The sequence below is a fragment of the Mobula hypostoma genome, chromosome 6 (assembly GCF_963921235.1).
Source record: "Mobula hypostoma chromosome 6, sMobHyp1.1, whole genome shotgun sequence".
Taxonomy (NCBI): domain Eukaryota; kingdom Metazoa; phylum Chordata; class Chondrichthyes; order Myliobatiformes; family Myliobatidae; genus Mobula; species Mobula hypostoma.
Genome location: NC_086102.1, coordinates 60,941,516 through 60,957,140, shown reverse-complemented (window position 1 = coordinate 60,957,140; position 15,625 = coordinate 60,941,516). Strand labels below are relative to the sequence as shown.

The 15,625-nt window shown below is 39.4% G+C and overlaps 1 protein-coding gene across 5 annotated transcripts in view; it reads right to left on the bottom strand.

The window, feature by feature from the left end:
- Nucleotides 1-15,625, bottom strand: part of pdk3a (pyruvate dehydrogenase kinase, isozyme 3a) — a 141,781-nt gene that overhangs the window by 65,836 nt on the left and 60,320 nt on the right. For 4 of the 5 annotated variants that reach the window (XM_063050878.1, XM_063050876.1, XM_063050877.1 and 1 more), the window contains 2 exons: nucleotides 14,623-14,736; nucleotides 9,536-9,675 (listed from right to left, as the gene is read on the bottom strand). In XM_063050878.1, the coding sequence (XP_062906948.1) occupies nucleotides 9,536-9,675; nucleotides 14,623-14,736 (254 nt within the window). Of the gene's footprint in view, nucleotides 1-4,436; nucleotides 7,434-9,535; nucleotides 9,676-14,622; nucleotides 14,737-15,625 lie in introns of those variants that run through there. The other variant, XM_063050880.1, reaches the window with a different exon arrangement.

Genomic DNA, 15,625 nt, shown 5'->3' with positions numbered 1-15,625 from the left:
CAGGGTTTTTAAAAAAAGTAATAACACCAGTGTCATACTGTCATTGATAGTGCCCATCTGTTGCACAAGCAAGAATGGTAGTGAGTGGAATATCTTTCTCTTTGAAAAATTGCTCAACAATCGAAAATATTGACTCCCCCTTCATCTCTATTTCTAGTTCTCTTGCAAATAACAACTCTTGAATCATGCTTTCATCCCTTATGAAGCAAATATACCCAAGGAGCAAAGATTTGTTGCCTGGCTAAGCAGATTTATCAACTGCAGAGCAAACACTATTGTTGCACAACGCGTCTTCCACATTCTCAGACATTTCATCTATTCATCTTTGAGCAGAGTTTTGCTGAGTGGAATTGCTTTAATCATCTGGTCTGGTGACTTATGCAAAAATCATACTCAGATGCTCCCTCACTGCTGGCAGAATCAGTTCTTTTCCAATTGTAGGGGACTTTCCTGATTTACTAATGAGTAATGAAATGTTGTATGAAGCACAGGTTCCATTAGGTCATTTGAAAAAACATTTTCCACACAACAAGCTGCTGTTGGTTGCTTGGTGTTGGCATAAATCCATATTTCAAATACTCCATACTATACTGTTTACACTTTTTCATTTTGGTCTACTTATGCCATTTTCGTTATGGATTAACAGCCATTGCCAATTGCCTATCATTTAAATCCAATGTCAAACTCTGTGATCAATAAAGGGGAAGGTTGTGACATCATCCTAGCTCAGGCAAAACCTGACTCTGTCTTAAGGTACACAAATTGGGGCTTCGAAATCTTGGTTGGGCCATGGGCTCGGGGTTCCCAACTTGGGTCCATGGACTCCTTGCTCATGGCATAAAAAAGGTTGGGAACCTCTGGACAAGAGATGCAGTCAAGACCATTCAAAAGAACAGATCCTTACCCCACTGAATGCCAAACCCTAATGCACCGGAATGGTGTCGCTGCATGATTAGACTATGGGAATCACTATTGCTAACACTGTACTACAGTAGTGAATGGCAATAATGTGTGGACTATACCCGGAAATAACACAATTTCTTCAGTCCAGATTTCTCATAATATGCCAAATTAAAGAAGTGTCACATTGTTTTTCAACAACTATAATGCTTTGTGCAAAGTCTCAGAGCACAGTAGATTAGCAAGAGATGAGATGATTACATGATTATTGAAACCTATTAGGAGGCACTAAGGACAAGTGCTTACAATAAGTAATTCATTTCTTAAATGAAGCCTGTAATCCCTCAGCTGCCCCCCTTGCTACCCAACAACCCCTCATCACCTCCTTTATCTTTATCACCCCCAGTGGGGGTGGGGGGTGATGTTGCCCACGTTGGGAACCACCTGATCTATACAAACCAAAGGAGTTTAAACCTAACCAGAGCATACCTGCATATAATACAATTTACCTCACTCCAAAGAATTAACATTGTTTTATTGCATGACATGATCACCAAAATACTAATAATCCTGCAGTTCAATAAAGATCTCCTTAAATACTGCAGGAAATTTGCTTTGTACAAAGATTGACCACACAGTGCCTGCATATTTTAGACATAAATCCTTAACTACATGTTGTCTAATTTACCTGATACTACAATGCATGCACAAGGGACTGGCGCAAAACAAATCATTGTGTTTAGCAACACAGCAAAAAAAGAAAGAACTGCCATTGCTGTGTCAGATTTAGTTTATTGTGCTCGTGGAAAGATTAGTACTAACTTAGCATATGTTTCTATCAAGGCAAAGTATTGTGTTTTAAGGAACATAAATGCTCTGAACTTCTTGATGTTGCAGGAGGTTCTCTGGGTTTGCATTATAGAATAAAAGACATCGGAGCAGAATTAGGCAATTCAGCCCATCGAGTCTGTTCTGCCATTTCATCATGGCTGATTTATTATTCCTCTCAAGCCTTCTCCCCATAACTTAAGAAGTGCTTACTAATCAAGAACTTTTCTCTGCCCAATGCGTTGGCCTCCATAGGCATCAGTGGTAATGAATTTTACAGACTCATCACACTGCGAAGAATGAAATTCCTTCTCACTCATCTCTGTTCTAAAAGGATGTTCTTCTGCACCCCTGTGGTTGTAGACACTCCCACTGTGGGCTTTTCAATATTCTAAAGGTTTCAATGTGATCGCCCACCTCCATTCCCCCACCCCCACCCCACCCACTTCATTCTTCTAAACTCCAGCAAGTACATGCCCGAAGCCATCCTCATAACTCTCCTCATATGTTAACACTTTCATTCCCAGGATCGTTCTCATGCACCTCCTCTGAACCCACTACAATGCCAACACATCATTTTTTAGACGAGGGATTGCCTTCAAAAAATTTATTATTTCAAATAACAGAGTAAATATTTTAATGGTAACACAGCATAACACACACAAAATGCTGGAAGAACTCAGCAGTTCAAGCAGCATCTATGGAAATAGATAAATAGTCAACATTTTGGGCTGACACCTTTTATCACACCCGTCCTCAGAGGGATCAGGAATGGAAGGAGTGAGCAATTTCAAGTTCCTGAGGGCCTAATTTCTCTGAGGACCTAATCCGGTCCCAACATATTGACACACACAAAAAGTGCTGGTGAACGCAGCAGGCCAGGCAGCATCTATAGGAAGGGGTACAGTCAACATTTCGGGCCAAGACCCTTTGTCCTGACAAAGGGTCTTGGCCCAAAACGTCGACTGTACCTCTTCCTATAGATGCTGCCTGGCCTGCTGCATTCCACCAGCATTTTGTGTGTTGAGAAAAGGGAACAGCAGTTTTACAGGAAACAGAGTGTGAAGAAGTATAGTCAAGACAACGTGGGAATGAATAGGTTTATAAAAGACGTCGGTTGATAGTTTGTCTCCAGAGACGGAGACAGAGAGATCAAGAAATAGGAGGGAGGTGCTAGAAATGATCCAAGTGATCTTAAGGTCAGGGTGGAAGTTGAAGGCAAAGTTGATAAAATTCATGAGCTCACCGTGGGTGCATGAAGCAGCATCTAAGCAGTTAGCAATGCAGCGGAGGAAAATTTTGGGAGAATTACCGGGGAAGACTTGGAACATAGACTGGTCTACGTAGCCAATGGAAAAGCCGAATGAAAAATTGTTGAGGATGAGGACCAGTTCTGCCATAAAGAGGGTGGTGGTGGTGGAGGGGAACTGTTTAGTTCTTTTATTGAGAAACAATCAGAATTTTAAGGCTTTCTAGTGGATAGAGCATGTAGGGGCTGGACATCCACGGTGAAGAGGCAGTCAGGGCCAGGGGATTAAAAGTTCGTGAGGAGATCAAGAACATGGGAAGTGTCGTGGATGTAGGTGGGAAGGGACTGAACAAAGAGCGATAGAATGAAGATGAGGCACGAGGACTCTAGTTCAGTGGGGCAGGAGCAGGCAGACAATGGGCCTATCTGGACAGTCAGGTTTGTGGATCTTGGGTAGGAGGTAGAAGTGAGCAGTGCGGGGTAACGGAGCTATGAGTTTGGTGGCAGTGAATGGGAGCTCTCCAGTTGATGAGGTCAATGATGGTGTTGAAGACAGTCTTCAAGGGGCAGGTATGAGGAGGTGTCTGAGAGTTGCCACCTAACCTCAGCAAGGTAGAGATCAGTCCACAACACTTCAACAGCACTTCTACTGTCTGTGGGTTTGATGGCAAGGTTGAGATTGGTGCGGAGAGAGTGGAGGGCAGCATGTTCAGAAGGGGCAAGGTTCAAGGAGGAGAGAGGAGTGCTGAAGTTGAGACTATTGATGTCTCATCAGCAATTTGAGATGAAAAGATCCAGAGTAGGCAAGGAACCGGAGCAGGGTGTCCAAGAAGAGAAGGAAGGTTGAGGACGGGAGAAGGGGTCATCAGTGCAGGGTGTGGATTTCTTACCAAAGAAGTGGGTTCAGAGACGGAAGTGATGAAAGAAGAGCTTGGCATTGTGACGAGTGCAAAACTCACTAAGGTGTAGCAGAATGGGGACAAAAGTAAGGCCCTTGCTGAGGATTGAATGTTCCACCTCAGAGAGGGGAAGGTGAAAATACAGCAAGGATTAGATCTGGCATTAGAGGGAGGAAAAGAGTTGATGATGCCAGCAGAGAGGGAAGGGATGGGGTGTTCAGGGAAGGTGGGGTGGGAAGGAGGAGGAAGTTCCGAGGACTCAAGAGTTGATGGCGGTGGAGCCTGAGAGACCCAGGATTGGAAAGTAGTAATGGGGAAAGGGAAGCCCAGAGGCCCAGCGGCAGCAAGGAAAAGTCTTATCCTGGACTTGCTGGTGGCCATGGTCCAGGCTGGAGCCAGAGTAAGACAGTTGCAGTCAATAGGTGTCCTAGGTCATAGGAAACACAGTTTCTCATGTATATTAGTAATTACACAAAAACATGGGTGCAGATAACTTGAGAATGTAATTTACATCTAATTACTTATAAAATGAAACACACGTACACAAAATGTATCAAATATATGGAAGATATTTAATATCCCACATTAAGACTTCACATCAATTTTTTTTTCCAATTCAACAAAAAAACCTTTAGCTTCTTCACTTCAATATACAAAACAACATGGGGTCAAACAGACAAATGTTCAATTAGTCATTATACCCAGATTCAAAAGTACAGAATACTTTGTCATAAGTGTCAAGATTGTAGAATTCCATTATAAAAATAAATGCCAATTTTATTCCTGATGCCTCAAAATTTAAACAACTGCTTTATTGTCCTAGATATGCAGGGACTGCAGAATATATTTTTTATTGCTCTACTACTTACTTTTCAAATTCTGACAAACTAATTTAGCAAAACTAAATAAATTTGTGTCTTATAGAGCAGATTAGGAACAATGATGAAAGAAAAACCTTGCACAATAAATTCAGGAATTTACTGTTTAAATATTATTGGATCACACAATAATTTAGTATAAAATTACATGCAGCAATTATCAGCTACATATTTATTAATACTTAAACAGTCAAGAGGATGTCTGAAAAAATAAAATGCACTGATCAGGCATACAAGGAGTTTAGGTAAAAGAGTTGAGGTTACCATAGCAACACACGCATTCCCACATTAACACAGGTTACCATAGGATCGCTGGAGATCAGGCATCATCCATTTATAATGAAAACATGTTGTATTGAGATACTTAAGACACCTCAACAGCGGTGTCAAATTATTACAATAAGACCGTAAGACTTAGGAGCAGAGTGAGGCCATTTGGCCCATCAAGTCTGCTCTGCCATTTCATCATGGCCGATCCAATTTGCCTCTCAGTCCCAATCTCCTGCCTTCTCCCAGTAGCCCTTCAAGCTCTAACTAATCAAGAATAATGAGTTTTGAATGTTATTTCAATGAAATTCAAGTATAAATATGTATTTATCACAAATTGCAATATTTGGGAATGGGTTTACTCCGACTGTCACACAGATTTCAGTTATTAGATCAGAGTAGTTCCTTTAATAATTTTTCATGGAGTATCTTACCCAGAACTAGAGTCTCGAGTCCTTCATTTTCAACAAAAAAAATCAATGTTTTGATAACACCAGAGGTGAGTTTGAAATTCAACTGGCAAACTCAACTTTACAAGTTTATCTATTAAGCCAACTTTTGCATGTGCAAATATGACTGAACTTGAATAAACATTTTTCACAAATCGGAAATCTGTGCAAGTCAAAGAAAGCAATTTCTATGAATGTACTAAATAAAAGTGCATAGAAAATAATTGTTCAGCAAAACGTAGTACTGTTTAACAGCAGCAGTCCTTCCTGAATTTAGATCATAAAACTGTTGATTGAAATACAGATACACCAAGGAAAGCACCTGTCATTTCAATTTAATGTGCTCCACTTATATTGTGTACTCGTGTTGCAATTTTAATCAATTTTAATGCTTTGTGATGACATATTCACAAACTCTTATTTTGTAAAACAAATTTAAAAAGTCTTTCAACATTATCTCTTCAAGGTCAGAAACAGTTACATAATAAATAGGAATACAACAGTCAGAACATTTACATTTCCTTACTTCTGAACAACACCCACCCAAGTCTTGAAGTATGACACACTGTCTCATTTCAAAAAAAATATATATGCATGATCATGGAATGAAGAATCTACAAAAAAAATAACAATGTTCATTTGGAAGGACTTTTTACATCACAGTACTCCCACCTTAAATGGAAGTTGCATATTACAGATGCCTTGTGAAATAACTTGAAGAAAAACTATTTTGATGGAATTGCCTTACCTCTCTAGTTCCTTCTTACCAGATCCCTCCAGGTAAGCTGTGGATGTTGTAACTAACAGCCATATTACTATTACGCTGCTCTCTGTGTGGAGCTTCAAACCAAGACGGGCTTCATGCAAGTATAAAAACTACATTTTTAATGTGTGTCTAGAGTGCTCATATCTGGTGCTCATATATCTTGCAGCGATATATATCACAACTTGTCAATCAGGAACAGAAACGTTAAAAAAATGGCTTCAATTCATACATTTAACCCCAAGATCTTTGACATTTTGAGAATTTGCACTAAACAAACCATAAAATCCTCGTCTTACTGGACTAGATCCGTTTTGTCAAAAATCAATTAACTTCTGTGAAACAATTAAATCATATTACAGCTTCAACCTGAGTGGCATGATACAGAACAAAGGTGGCAGGGAAAGGGCCAATCATTCACCAAGATATTTAAGCAATAAATTGTGAAATAACTACTCAAACCAACTTTAATGCTAACCAAGGAAAATCATTTCAGTTTTCACTTTAAGATATCAAGGATATCAATGCTTAAGGATATTTTGTTATCCCATCCATATTTCTTTGAAACCCCAAAATTCACTGACTTCATAAAGCACAACCTTTTTACATGTATTTACAGCATTGATACTATTCCATCTGAGACTTTACTTGGTGACCAAATTCAGAACCAGTGTAGCATTTCTTGTCATTCAGTTTTCATTTACTATAGCTTTTGTTAATTTTACTGACCAGCTAAGTTGCGATGCAATTGATACCCAGCCAATAACCTAGAATTTTCTTGTGGATCGATCATTTATCGTACAAATTACAATGGAGGGTCATGCAAGAGAGAAAGGTTAGATTGACCTTGGCAGTAGATTAAAAGGTCTGCATAGCATCGTGGGCCAAATGGCTTATACTGTGCTGTACTGTTTTATGTTCTATATTAGCAAAGGCTGAATAAATAAGTATAGGCTCCATGCTTCATCGTTATTTCCCCTTTCTTCTATTATTTGCCATGGGAATAAATATCTTGTGATCTTTCTGAACTGGATTTCTTCGTAGAATAACCCAATGATTTCATAATTGTTACTCTGAATACTAGACGTTTTTCATTCCAGATGTATTTAATTATTGAATTTAAATTCTCTATGCCACGGTAGGATTTCAGCTCACGTCTTCTGAACATCACTTCAGTCTCCTGGATTGCAAGTCCAGTTACTTAAAGAATGAAGGGAAGAAATTATAAATCATTCTTTTTACAAATCTGAAGGCTTAGGACAGTTCTTTCCCAAATTAAGTTTTGGCTTGTTCTCAATTTTGCCCTCTTAACATTCTTTGGCAAAGCTGTCCCAGGTGAATACTCAGAGATGACCATTTACTATTACAATCACCTACTGAAACAAAAACCAACAACATAACCATTTCATACAATTTTTTTAATAACTTATGTTTTCTTAAAAAGTGTAAAGATAATTTACTGTGGATTATAAAAGAACAGAGAACTCTTGAAATAGAATTTTGTTTGGCTACTCTGAAAAATTTTGCAACCCACAGAAGAAACTTAACATAAATTATTTAAATACAATGAAAAATATTTTTAACTATCTACAAAAGAGATCTGATAACACTATCTCATGTACATACTGGTTCTTCTCCCTGGTGAAGAACACAGATATACAAACATATACACAGCCAGGCAGATCAATCAAAACAAAGCACTTGTGAACACTGTTGACAGTCCAGTCTGTCACGCTGAGACAATGCTGAGCTGCTAAACTACAGCATAAATGCTCAAGATACAGCATTTCTTCAGATTAATCAAACTGCCATTTTCAAAAAGAACTGTCTTGATCTTTTAGAAAATGTTTCCTGGGTTAAAATGCTACTTTGGCAGAAGCTGGAAACTGGTAGCTTTAAAATAACCAGTTCTCACACAGGTACAGGCCATCTTTGGGTTCCGTTTCTACAGCTGGGTAGCAGTCAATTTCTGGCCATAAGTCAGAAAATACACAAAAAAAAAATTAACATCTCCACAGTATTGTCATGATTAGCATCGGAAACACACAAGTCTGTTAAGAATAAAAAATTACCGTAAGTGGTAAATGAGAGTGGAACCTAGTTCCATCATTCAGGGAAACCAACATATGTACATGAGATGGACTTCTAAATTTAATACTATGGGGACCTTGCTCATATGTGAAAGGTTTCCATAAGTCAAGTGTTTTTTAACCCGCAGACAGTGTATCTTGTTTTTGTAAGAGAAGGGTAACAAAGTGAGACAAACAATAAGCAGCCAATCAATTATCATCATTTTTCCTATCGCTGAAATGAATGCTTACCTCCACTATTTTTTAGTCAAGTAAAATTGTATCAGAAAAGATTACAATATCAATGTTAAGTGTAATAGATCATAAAAACAACTTGCACTGCAAGGCTTGAGATTTAGGGTGTGGGATGATGCTGTTATGTGGGTGCCAATTTGGACTAATTAAATTCTGTAATGTTGCAAATCACAACAAACTAATTTTCAGTTTAATCCTATTACCCTGCACCTGCTAAGACCTGAACTTAAATTCCCCAAAGTAGGTGCATAAAGATTTCAGCCAGAAGACTTGCACCACAATTGTCTCGGCCAGGTAAACAGAATGTTCTCAAGGGTGAAAAATGAAGAAAATCCATCCAGTCTCACTGTGCTCAACATTTTGCAACTCTTAATAGTGAAATATGGCACTAAAAGCATTAAATGTTGTTCATTGTGCCACCAATTTCTCAAAACAAAAGTATTACAGATGAAGACCTTCGGGTTTTTATAAAGTTAAAAGTCAAGCTAAGTTCTTAATTGACAAAGATATGAAGTAACTTTGGAGCTGACTTGACAATCGGTTCCAATTCTACTGTTAACAAATCATATCATCTAAATATTTTAGCTTAGTATCTCTTGTTTTACTAAAATAGTATTTACTATTTTCAAAAGCTTCATATTGAGAATTACTCCAGATACTATTATGCAGCTTTGGAAGCTCAATTTCAATGTCTAGAGTAAGTCACTACAAAATACATTTACCATAGAATGTTACAGGCAGAAGACTAACTGCATTACAATTCCTTATAAAAGGCTAGTAAAGACTGAAGTGCAAAACTGCTTTGAATTACTAATCAGCATGTGTGCTCATAACAGCAGAAAAAGAGACTTTAGCAGTAACTAGAGGAACCTTGTGCTGGCCATCCACTATTGATGCAGTAAAGGTAAAACATGGATGTCTATAGTGGAACCACAAATCAGAATACTAGTCAGCAGGTTGCAGGTAGAAGAGGATTACCGGTTGGCCTTATATTTAGAAGCATCTCTAGGTTCACTGCTAGGATTGCTCCAATCATCTGCTTCTGGAGTGGTTTGGTAATGTCGCCAGGCTGATTTATTGAAAACGGGAAGTCGTTCAAAAGATTCACTTGACAAAGCCTAGGGGAAGAAAAAAAAGAAAATAATTTAAAAATTTAAACCAAAATCTTCAGTGTTATGAGGTGCAAATTTTTATCAACCAGGGTTCGAGACCAAGGACACAGGTGGAGTCAGAGTGTGGAAAAACAGATTGTGCCTGATTAATCCTTTACATAAAGAAAATTAGCTTTACCAATAATTGTTTTCACAATGTTGTAGTATGCAAAACAGCTTCTTTAGACAATTGCATTACAATTTAAGTACTTTTGATAGACCTCAATGCATACTGCGTGAAAGATAGTTTATAAATGCACAAAATTCTTTCCCCTTAAGCAAGCTTCCTTTTTACATGCAAAACATTTAAATATTAAATTAAACAAGCCTATTGCAAGGCAGGAACAATATTGCACTATTGCTTTTTTAGGCCATAAGAATACCTTAGAAAATCTTACAATTAGCTACCAAAGATAGTTTAGGTCAGGATTTCTCTAAAAAAAAAGGATAAGTAGAATGATCAATTTAATATGATTCAATGTTATGACAAAAAATTTGAAAAGTATATAGAACACAGAAATTAGGAAGCTAAATTTCTAATATCATCATCTTTCAAGAAATTCTCTATTATTGTTAACTTATTTTGAGACTTGATTGCAAATCAGCATTGGTCATAGTAGCAGGAAAACTCTTGTATAATATAATAACAAAGGATAGATTTTCTCTTCTCACTTGAACTTTGCTCCTCTAATAATCTCAGCCCCTTTTCTGAATGAAGAACAATCTGATTCAATGAATTAGCTCTACACTCTAAAGAGATACAAAACAATGTGTGATTTCGTACTACAAGCAGAATTAAATAACCCATTGCAGGTATGGAGTAGTACAGCACAGAAACAGGCCCTTCAGGTCCATCTAGTCCATGCCGAAACTAATTAAGCTGTCTACTCCCAACTCCCTGCACCTGACCAGAACCCTCCATACCCCACTATCCATGTACCTATTCAAACTTCTCTTAGAAATTGAAGTCGAGCTTGCATGGACCACTTGGTCTGGCAGCTCATGCACACCCTCGTGACGCTCTGAGCATAAGAAGTTTCTCCTTATATTCCCATTAAACATTACCTTTCACCCTTAAGCTATGACCTTTGTCCCACACAACCTCAAGACTGCTTGCATTTACCCTATCTATACCCCTCATAATTTTGTATACCTTTATCAATATCCTCTCAACCTTTTATGTTCTAAAGGATAGTCCTAAACTAGTCATGAGCCTTGTGGCCCATCAGGCCGGTGCTTCCGTGGCACGAAGCGACTGAGAGTACGAGACTGCTCCCCCCGCACCCCACGGATAGGATGCCAGTCTATCGCGAGGTTAATCCCCAGCATTTTTGCTGGTACCCATTCTCAGCTGGGTAGACTGGAGCATTGTGTGGTTAAGTGCCTTGCTCAAGGACACACACGCTGCCCCAGCTGAGGCTCGAAGCCACGACTTCAGATCGCTAGTCCAACACCCTAACCACTTGGCCATGCGCCACACAACCTATTTAATCTTTCCTTATAATTCAGGTCCTCCAGACCCTTGTAAACTTTCTCTGCATTCTTTCAACTTTGTTTACATCTTTCCTATAGGTAGGTGACCAAAACTGCACACAATATTCCAAATTAGGCCCCACCAACATCTTGTACAACATACCAACCCATCTCCTGTACTCAATACATTGATTAATGAAGGCCATTGTGTCAAAAACTTTCTTTACGACCCTATCTACCTCTGACGCCACTTTCAACGAATTATGTATCTGTATTCCTAGATTCATGAGAAGACAAGATTCCTTGGAGAAGACTCTCATGTTAGGTAAAACAGAAGGTAAAAAAAGGAGAGGACGACATAGGCTATGATGAACAGATAATATTATTCAGACAATGCGTATGACCTTGGGGGATCATAGAGAGGCAATTTCCAACAAGGCTTGGTGAGCAGGAGTCCATGAGGTCACAAAGAGTCGGAGCTGACTTAACAACTGAACAACAACAAATTCCCAGAACACTTTGTTCTACCACACTCTTCAGTGCCCTACGCTTCATTGTATAAGACTTATCCTGGATGGTCCTACCAGGTCCACATTAAACTCCATCTGCCATTTATTCAGTTCATTTTTCCCGCTGATGCAGATCCTTCCGCAAGCCACAACAGCCTTCCTCACTGTCCACTACACCCCCAATCTTGGTGTCATCTGCAAACATGCTGACCCAGTTAACCACACTATCATCCAAATCATTGATATAGATGACAAATAACAACGGACCTAGCACGAATCCCTGCGGCATACCACTAGCCACAGGCCTCCTTTACTACCACTCTCTGGCTTCTCCCACAAAGCCAATGTCTAATCCAATTTACTACCTCATCCTGAATGCCAAGCGACTGAACCTTCTTGACCAACCTCCCATACAGGACTTCGTCAGATGTCTTGTCCATGTAGACAACATCCGCTGCCTTGCCTTCATCCTCCTTCCTGGTAACTTCCTCATAAAACTAGGTAAGATTGGTTAGACATGACCTACCACGCGAAAAGCCATGATAACTACCCTTTAATCAGTCCATGTCTATTCAAATACTCATACATCCGGTCCCTTAGAATACCTTCCAATAACTTTCCCACAACTGATGTCAGACTCACCAGCCTATAATTTCCTGGTTCATGTTTAGATTCTTTCATAAACAGTGGAACAACATTAGCTATCCTCCAATCCTTTGGTACCTCTCCTGCTGCTAAGGTGTCTTAAATATCTCTGCTCAGAAATATCTCAAATTCTGAACTTGACTCCTTTAGGGTCCGAAGGAACACCTTGTCAGGCCCTAGGGATTTATCCACCCTGACTTGCCTCAGGGTAGCAAACACCTCTTCATCTGTAATTTATACAAGATCCATGAAGTTGATGCAGCTTTGCCTCACTGCTATGGACTCTGTGTCTGTCTCCTGAGTAAATACAGATACCAAGAATTCATTTAAGATCTCCCCCATTTGTTTTGGCTCACATGGATTACCATTCTCATCTTCCTGAGGACCAATTTTGTCACTAGCAATCCTTTTGCTCTTAACATACTTGGAGAATCCCTTAGGATTCTCCTTTACCTTGTCTGCGAGAGCAACTTCATGCCCTAATTTCACCTTCCTGATTCCTTTCCTAAGTATTCTCTTGCATTTCCTTATACTCCATAAGCACCTCATTTGTCCCTAGACAACTTGGCACCTCTCTTTTCTCTTAACTAGTTCTTCAATATCTCTTGAAAATCAAGGTTCCCTACACTGGTCATCTTTACCTTTTATTCTGACAGGCTACAAACTTCATTTTTGAAGGCCTGCCACTTTCCAAGTACACCTTTGCCAGAAAACAGCCTGCCCCAATCCACACTTGCCAGATCATTTATGATACCATCAAAATGGGCCTTTCTACAATTTAGAATCTCAACCTATGGTCCAGACCTATCTTTTTGCATATTTTCTTTGAAACTAATGGCATTGTGGTCACTGGATGCAAAGTGTTCCCCTGCACAAACTTCTGTCATCAGATTGTCTCTTTCCCTAATAGCAGATCCAGTATCACATTCTCTTGCTGGGACTTCTACATACTGATGAAGGAAATTTTCCTGAACATATTTGACAAACTCTATCCCATCCAGTCCTTTTACAGTATGGGATTCCCAGTCAATAAGTTAAAATCACCTACCATAACAACTTTGTGTTTCTTGCAGCAATATGTGATCTCTTTACAAATGTGTTCCCCTAAATCCCTAGGATTTTTGAGTGGTCTGTAATATAGCCCCAGGCTGTCTGACATTTTCCATGACTAGTAATGCCATCCTTTCTCCTTTAATCCCTCTTGCTCTGTCACATCTAAAATAACGAAACCCCGGAAAATTGAGCTGCCAGTCCTGCCCCTCCTGTAACCGATTCTCATTATGGCTACAATATGCAGCTCAGGACACTAGTCGCACCATGCTCAATCTTTTGATTCCTGACTTTGTCTGAGATCTTACCAACATCTGCCTCCAAACCTCTCCACTAAATGTTCTGGCACTCTGGTTCCCATTCTCCTGCAATTCTAGCTTAAATCCCTCCATGCAGCATTAACACATCTTCCCACTAGGATATTAGTCCCCCTCCAGTTCAGGTACAAACTGTCCCTTCTGTACAGGTCCCACCTTCCCCAGAAGAGAGCCTAATGATCCAAAAATCTTATGCCCTCCCTCCTACACCAACTCCTTAGCCAAGCACTACACTGTACAATCTTCCTAGTTCTAACCTCACTAGCACGTGGCACAGGTAGCAATCTTGAGATCACAACCCAGGAGGTCCTGTCCTTTAACTTAACACTAACTCCCTATGCAAAACATTGTAACTCGTCCTACCCATGTCATTAGTACCAACATGCACTACAACCCATCGCTGTTCACCCTCCCACTTAAGAATGCTGAGGACTCGATCTGAGATGTCCTGGGCCCTAGCACCCAGGAGGCAACATACCATCTGGGAATCTCATTCTTGCCCGCAGGACCTCCTATCTGTTCCCTTAACTAACGAATCCCCAATCACCACATTGTTCCTATTCTCCCCCCTTCCCTTATGAGTCACAGTGCCAGAGACTCGACACTGAGTTTCCTCTATTAGATCAATCCCAGTCACAACAGCATCCAAAGTGATGTACCTGTTGTTGAAAGGGATGACCACAGGGATACACTGAACTGGCTCCTTAACTCCTTTCCCCTTTCTGTCACCCAGTTTCCTGTGTCCTGCACCTTGGGTGTAACTAGCTCTCTAAATGTCCTCGTCAGCCTCCCAAATGATCTGGAATTCATCCAGTTCCAGCTCCAATTCCTTAATCCGGATTGTTCGAAGCTGCAGCTAGTATTCCAAATACATATTTTACTATCCCACTCTTGAATTCTCCTTCACTGTTGAAAGGTACCTTTAGATAGATGACTGCATCTGTGCCCAGACCTTCCATGGAATACAATTTGAGGTCTCCTTGAAAGTACCTAGCATACAGCCGGGAGATTGGCAAGCCATATCCAAAACCCGCCTGCAGAAAATTTTAAAAAAACACATTTTACTATATAAAGTATCATCATAATTGGACTGAATTGAATCAGTTTATTATTGGCACAATGAAAAACTTGTTTTGCATACCATCTATACTGATCATTTCATTAGAACAATGCTCTGAGGAAGTAGAAGTGTTAGGGTTCAGGATGAATGCAGAATAAAGTGTTACAGTTACAGAGAAAATATAGTGCAGGCAAATAAAAAGGTGCACGTCTATAATTAGGCAGATTGTGAAGTCAAGTGTTCATCTTATTGTACTAATAAAACCGTTCAACAGTCTTACACTAGCAGGACGGAAGCTGTCCTTTTAAGAAGATAATGAAAAACAGGTAGGAGAATTTGAGGAAGAGAAAGATGAAGACCAGGTTCTTTGCAACAATCTTCAAAAGAGGAAATTTTAGATGAGCATCATGTTGGTTACATGGGAGAACAATTTTACAAATTAATGTCAGTCAACAGGAAATAGGAGTTTCTTATGCTCACTCAAAGTGGACCATTATAAAGCAAAGGAGAAAAACTATCAATTAATTGATGATCCAAAATGAACACCTAAATCCAGACAATGCAGACTACAGACCCATAGAATATTTCAAACTTTTAACTGCTTCACAGACACTCAACTCAAGTGAAGTTAATAACAGAGTGAAAATGATAGCCTTGCCAACAGTAGTTCTTCCCGTCAATGAATGAACTAAAAGATTCCAGTTTGTAGAAACAAAAAGAGGGGACAATTAAATTGCTCAGTAATCATTTAATCAACAAAGTTTAATGGCTCCAGTAATAAGTCAAATTAGCTAAAACTCTGGTTTGGGCTCTTGGTTACTGACCAGAAAAAAAGAACAATTTACACAATATTCCAGATTTTA